Source organism: Podarcis erhardii, assembly GCF_964252035.2.
Source record: "Podarcis erhardii genome assembly, chromosome: 3".
NCBI lineage: Eukaryota > Metazoa > Chordata > Lepidosauria > Squamata > Lacertidae > Podarcis > Podarcis erhardii.
In genome coordinates, this window is record NC_138507.1 from 117,805,997 (window position 1) to 117,813,001 (window position 7,005).

The 7,005-nt window shown below is 46.6% G+C and overlaps 1 protein-coding gene across 1 annotated transcript; it reads left to right on the forward strand.

The window, feature by feature from the left end:
- The first annotated feature begins 1,182 nt into the window (after positions 1–1,182).
- LOC309338711 (uncharacterized protein) lies at positions 1,183–3,680 on the forward strand. The gene is made up of 3 exons (XM_081856026.1): positions 1,183–1,465; positions 2,820–2,945; positions 3,482–3,680. Exons 1-3 carry the CDS (start codon positions 1,219–1,221, stop codon positions 3,487–3,489), a joined length of 381 nt encoding a protein of 126 aa, XP_081712152.1. The 5' UTR covers positions 1,183–1,218; the 3' UTR covers positions 3,490–3,680.
- Positions 3,681–7,005: the final 3,325 nt, after the last annotated feature.

Genomic DNA, 7,005 nt, shown 5'->3' on the forward strand with positions numbered 1-7,005 from the left:
TGAGCCCCTTAGGTCGGAAGGCATCCAACATGCTACTGAGGAAGAGCGGAGGACAAGTACAAGTAGATTCAGAGCTGATGAAGCGGCTGGACCAAAGCCGAAAAATCACTCAGTTGCGGATATGCCTGGAAGCTAAAGGAAACTCCAATGCTGTAAAGAAAAATATTGCATAGGAACCTGGAATGTAAGAACCATGAACCTTGGTAAATTGCAGGAGGCAGTGGAAGGCAGGAGTGCCTGGCGTGCTCTGGTCCATGGGGTCATGAAGAGTCAGACACGACTAAAACGACTAAACAACAAACTTGCAATGAAGTTGTTACAGTGAGTAAGAACAAAAAAGAGGTGCTGGTACTGCGTACCTTTGAGTACCCCCTGGGAAAAATGCACTGGTTATAGTTTCACTCTGATCTACACAGATTGGGTATTGTAGGTTGTTCTGAACACCACGCTGAAAAGGAGGCTGTCCGGAGTAGGGTGGCCAGGTTGGTGAAGGGATCTCCTAATAAAAAATATTGGAAAGATAGGACTTTTTTTAACCTGGAAAAGGTAAGATGAAGGACAAACAAGATACCTGAAGAACTAATAGATCGATCAGGATGTTTCAGCCACATGATGGTGAGGAAACAGATCAGCAGATGGGGAGGCAGGGGGTTATTGGGAAGGAGGTTAAGGTAAATAGGTGCTGCAATTCTGATGAAAGGGCCAATATATTTGGAGGCAACGTCAAAGATAAACCGGCCATTAATCTCTAATCCCATATGTGGTGTTATATTGCACTCTTATCAGGGGTGTGAATTCCAATATTTCTTATTAGGAGATCCCCTCACCAACCTGGCCATCCTACTCCAGACAGCTTCCTTTTCAGCGTGGTGTCCAGAAACACCCCCCTCTTTCTCTCAGAGCCCAGAACCATCACAATAAATATTGTTTCATAGATTATGGCAAGGATGTGCCAGGTGCCTGGTGGGGAGATCAATAGGCAAGCATATGGGGAGCGAGAGGGTTATTAGCAACAGTGCAAATGGAAAGATGGCAACACTGAACAAAAGGCCTACAGATTGGGGGCAACATCAGAGAGAATTGTGTTGCAAAGTGTGAAGTAATCTCAAATGCCATATTCATCTTTATTTCACACCCTTTTCTAGAGAGCTACTTCAAAGACAATGAAACCCGCCCCATTAGGGCAGCCATCTTGGCATCCCACCTGCATATATAGGCATGAACTCTGTGAAGGCATCACCATTGCCAGTTCATCCTTGTGACTCCTTTCAGCAGCACACAACAAGTCTTGGAAGAACCATGAAGTTCATCTGTCTTTTCTTTGCTGTGGTCTTCTTTGGCATTGCCCAGTCTGATGAAGCAGATCTGGACCAAGCAGAGAAGCAAGAGGCAGACGCTTTGGAAGATCTGAATGGTCCTCAGGATGAAAACCCAGATGGTTATGATGAAGCTTTGGAGGATGAAGGTGATTGTAACGTACATGGTGGGCGGGAATTGCATTTCTTTTGGAAGTGTTCACTCTTTCATTGAACTCAGTTAGAAATACTTCTCCTTGTCTGAATCATGAGCTAATGATAGTATTTTCAATGGTGATTAGTAGTCTGTACATGCTCTTAGGCATGGTCCTCTTGGACATGACATTGAAACTCTCTAATACGTTCTGGAAGGAATGCTGAGTTAGACCAAGGTAGTTGTTGTCGGCACGCAGAGGGTCACAAGACCAGCTGGCTAGCCCCAGCTGGGTCGTGTCCTTCCAGCCGTCCCACTGCAAAGACCCATCGGCCTCTGCTCTGACGTAAATCAGCGACCCGGGCTTCAAAGCCAGGGCACACTATGTCAGCAGAGTGAACTGTGCACACAGTATAGGTGTGAGGCTTGTGGAAGCATACTACAACTACGGATTTATTAATCATAAATCAGGACAAAGAAACATGTTGTCTCTCCCTTTGTCTTCACGGAGAGACAGAGAAAAGCAAAAGCTATACACACAACAGAAGTTGCCAGCAGACTGTGCTGGAATGTAAACAGACATGTGACATGCAACAGTTCCATGTCTGTAACTAAAGGTGGAAAGGAATTTTCCAACAGTTACCTCCTTTTCTCCGGCACTGGAAATTTCTAGCAGGGGTGGCCAGCTTGTCCCCTGCATCTGGTCGTCAAAGATGTACTGCCTTCAAACATGGCTGAAGCCACTGATGATATCTGATTATCAAGGCTATATTTCAGATAATTGTCTGAAATAGGATATCACCTAGTGTGTTCTTCCCTGTGTGGTTTTGTTTCTTTAGAGTTTGAACTGTGTGATTGGGGATATGCAGTAGATCAGTTTCATTTGTGCTTGTTACAATGGAACGGGGTGCTCTTTCTTAGGTCTGATGGAAAAGAGGTTGTGGAGCATATAATAAATAAATATCTTTATATATATATACCCTTCCCATCTGGTTGGGTTTTCCCAGCCACTCTGGGCGGCTTCCAACAAATGATTAAAAATACTTTAAAACATCAGAAATTAAAAACTTCCCTAAACAGGGCTGCCTTCAGATATCTTCTAAACAAAAGCTAGAGAAATCAGAAAGGCAAAGTGTGATGAGTGAGTAGCTGGCTACTTAATGGGGACTTGTTATTACAGAGTCTATTTGTTTCATGCTGACTAGCAATAAGAAAGGCTTCCATTCATCAAAAAAAATCCCATTCATCCCCAAAACGAATGTTCACCACCAGTGTTATGCATAAAGATAACATCCTTTCTGCTTTGTGTGAATGCTTCTAGACTTCCGTGTAACAGGTTCCATGTAACAGGACTGTTTTTCTCTGTGCAGGAAACATGCAACGGAAGGATCGTACAAGGCAATGTTGGCGTTCTGGTGGTAGATGCTTTTTAGCCCTCTGCCCTCGTGGAACTACTCGCATTGGAAAATGCACCTTTTCGTATCTCTGCTGTAAAGGTGAATGAAGTCTGTGTTCCTCATTAAGACATCTCACATTTAGCAGAAAACCATTAAGATATCTCATGTTTAGCAGAAAACCTCTCAGACCCACTCTTCCTAGGCATGGGACAAGTGCAAGTGTGGATGAGCTCTGAGTGTTAGTTGCTGTAATTGACCCTTTGACCATCGGGTGAAGGGCAGCTATTTAATTGCACAATGATATCCGATGTTATTCGGTGTAGACCCATTGATTTCAATGGGCCTGCCATGAGCATGACTGCTGGAACTGATCCAGCACATATATGTAACATATATGTATACAGTGGACCCTCCAGATACGAACTTAATTCATTCCAGGGGTCCGTTCGCACCCCCAAAATTATGTAAATAGAGGCGTGCTTCTGTGCAAGCATGTGTGGCGAAACTCGGAAGTATACAGGCCATGGCCATAACCCAAATATTCCGTATCCAGAGGGATACATAAGTAGAGGTATGACTGTTTTCTCAATATGTGTGATCATGACTAAACCACCTCTTCTTCCCCTTTTCTTTAGCAAAATGAAGTAACTGAGAGGGATTTCAAAGCTGGACCATTGTTTGATCATCAGCAGAAGAAATTTAATATCAAGTAATCATCTCTGTTAATTTGGGCTCCAAGGAATCTGGCATGGTGCGAGTCTATCCTTGCTAATTCAAGAATCTCTTCCTTCCTTTCAGCTGTTACTACTACAAATAAACAATCAACAGAAATAATTTTAGCAAATGTGCTTTCTTATTCCTTCATAAAAAATAACTCATTACCCTAAGAGATCTAGTTATGCATGCTTCTGCCCAGACTAAAAGCCAACTAACCAATCAAAACACCACTCCAGAACAAGAAATCCCACTAGTATGATGTTGGCAAAATATCAGAATCTCTGGGCTGGTTCCTGGCTCCCCACAAAATTAGTGCTCAGCTCCCTGAAACAGGCAACTAAAAAAGTCCATATTACATATGGAGGGAGGGAGGGATTCAAAGTTCTTTGGAAATATGTCTATTTAAGCCTGGCTGAATCCCCTTGAGAGAGTGGCCCACTTAGAATCATAGAATTGTAGAGGAGGAAGGGACCCTGGGGTCATCTAGTCCAACCCCCTAGGACTCCATAGGTCAGTGATGGCAAACCTTTAAGAGACTGAGTGCCCAAACTGCAACCCAAAACCCCCTTATTCATTGCAAAGTGCCAACACAGCAGTTTAGCCCGAATACCAAGTGGGACACGGGTGGCACTGTGGGTTAAACCCACAGAGCCTAGGGCTTGCTGATCAGAAGGTTGGAGGTTCGAATGAGCTCCCATTGCTCGGTCCCTGCTCCTGCCAACCTAGCAGTTCAAAAGCACGTCAAAGTGGAAGTAGATAAATAGGCACCGCTCCGGTGGGAAGGTAAATGACATTTCCGTGCGCTGCTCTGGTTCGCCAGAAGTGGCTTAGTCATGCTGGCCATGTGACCCGGAAGCTGTACGCCGGCTCCCTCGGCCAATAAAGCGTGATGAGCACCACAACCCCAGGGTCGGTCACGACTGGACCTAATGGTCAGGGGTCTCTTTACCTTTACCAAGGTTTTAGTTCAGAAGGGGCAGTTGGCGCATCCATGTGGAGAGAGAGAGTGGAGCAATACAGCGGTACCTCGGTTTTTTAACAGCTTTGTTCTCGAACTACTTGGAACCTGAACACTTCAAACCCGGAAATGAGTGTTGTGGTTTTCGAACTTTTTTCGGCAACAGAAAGTGCTCTGTTCTTAATATAACTTTCGTTTTGATTGCCACACTTCCATTTTCAGAGTGACGGAAGGCAGACTGGGTGGCAAGCGAGCAGGCACCTGCCACCCTCCAGCACTGGGTCCCTTTGCCGCTGCAGCCACAACAGCAACCACCCCCTCCTCTAGCTCCAGAGGTGCTGAGTGAGGGCAGGCTAGACTGGGGCAGCAAGGGAGCAGGCAAGGGATGTCACTGCCACCCTCCTGCCAGCCTGCTCCTGCTTGCAGGCCAGTAGGAGTGGGATTGGGATGCTCTGCTAGGCAGCGTTGCTGCTTGCACGGGAACAGGAGCTGGATCGGGGCTGCTCAGCTGGGGAGGTGCAGGCTCCGCCACACTTTCCATTGAGGGGTTCGTGGCTGCACTCACCTCAAGGGAGCAAAAAATTCCTTCCAGTAGCACCTTAAAGACCAACTAAGTTAGTTCTAGGTATGAGCTTTCGTGTGCATGCACACTTCTTCAGATACACTGAAACAGAAGTCACCAGACCCTTCTATATAGTGAGAAGGTGGGGAGGGGTATTACTCAGAAGGGTGGTGGGAGATTGGTGATTGGCAGATAGCTGTGATGAGCCTGTTGACGACTCTTAACGACTGCAATAGGTCTTACAGGAAAAAGCAAGGGGTGAGAAGGTGAAAAATGGCTTTGTCATGTATAATGAGATAAGAATCCAATGTCTTTGTTCAGACCAGGTCTCTCCATGGTTTTAAGTTTGGTAATAAGTTGCAATTCAGCAATTCATACCTAGAACTAACTTAGTTGGTCTTTAAGGTGCTACTGGAAGGAATTTTTTGTTTTGACTATGGCAGACCAACACGGCTACCTATCTGTAACTCAAGGGAGCAGTTTAAAGGAGCCCCCACCTCCACATCAGATCCCCTGCAACACCTTGAAGGCAGCCAGGCTGACTAGTTGCTGAGGTTGGGAGAGGTAGAGGCAGCCCAAAGCTGCATCCGAGAGCCCCAGTAGCACCTGAAGGCAGCCAGGCGCTCCTCAGCTGAGCTGCCCAATCCCGCTCCTACTTGCATGCAAGCAGGAGCAGGGCAGGGATCTCTCAAAAGTGAAGGTTTCGTGCTTCCCAGCTGAGACATCCCCACGCAAGTATGAGCAGGAACGAGCCTAGCAGCAGGAGGCGGCGGAAGGTGGCTGCTCGGAACTCTCAGTGGTCCACCAACGTAGCAGCGTGCTTCCGAGCGGGTGCATAGCGCTGCGCCCTCCCCACCCACAGCGGAGGCTCCCCAAGGGAAAACGCGCACCCTGGAGGTTGTGGCTTCGTTTTGCACACACACCCTGACGCCCATCCGAGGCGCTTGCACTCGGACACAAGTTAAGCGGAGGACTCTACTCGCCCCAGCGCAGCAGCAGCTGCTAAAGAGGAGTGCAAACTCCAGCACACATTGAAAGAGTGTGTGTTTTCCATCTCTGGCCAGGGCGTTCAGTTCCCCCCACTTTGTGTGCTTGAGCAAGCAAATTAGAGGGACCCCTCCTTGAAGGTAACAACATGGGTTACCTCTTACATACACTCTTACTGCAGCACCCAGCAGGAATAATCACTGCTGAACGCGGCATGCCTTTCTTCCAAAAAGATACAAGAGATCCAGCTTGGAATATAGGTTTTTTAGGGCTGCCATTCAATCCTGTACCCGTTTATCAGGGAGCAGTCCCCAGTGGGATTTATTCTAGCATTCTAATATTAGACTTACTAATTTCCTTCTAAACCACCGTCTCAAGGCAACTTATGTCTAAGATATTGAAATAATAATAATAATAATAATAATAATAATAATAATAATAATAATAATATATTTATACCCCGCCCATCTGGCTGGGCTTCCCCAGCCACTCTGGGCAGCTTCCAACAAAATATTAAAACACAGTAATGCATCAAACATTAAAAGCTTCCCTAAACAGGGCTGCCTTCACATGTCTTTTAAAAGTCTGCTATAGTGGTACCTCTGTTTGCGAACGGGATCCATTCCAGAGCCCCATTCACAACATGAGCAGAACGCAACCCACGTCTGCACGTCTGCGGGTCGCTATTTGCCGCTTCTGCGCATGTGCGTGATGTCATTTTGAGCATCTGCGCATGCGCATGCGTGAGCGGCGAAATGCAGAAGTAACCCTTTCTGGTACTTCTGGGTCACCGTGGGATGCAACCTGAAAATGCTCAACCTGAAGCAAACACAACACAAGGTATGACTGTAGTTGCTGTTCTCTTTGACATCTGGTGGGAGGACGTTCCATAGGGCAGGTGCCACTACTGAGAAGGCCCTCTGCCTGGTTCCCTG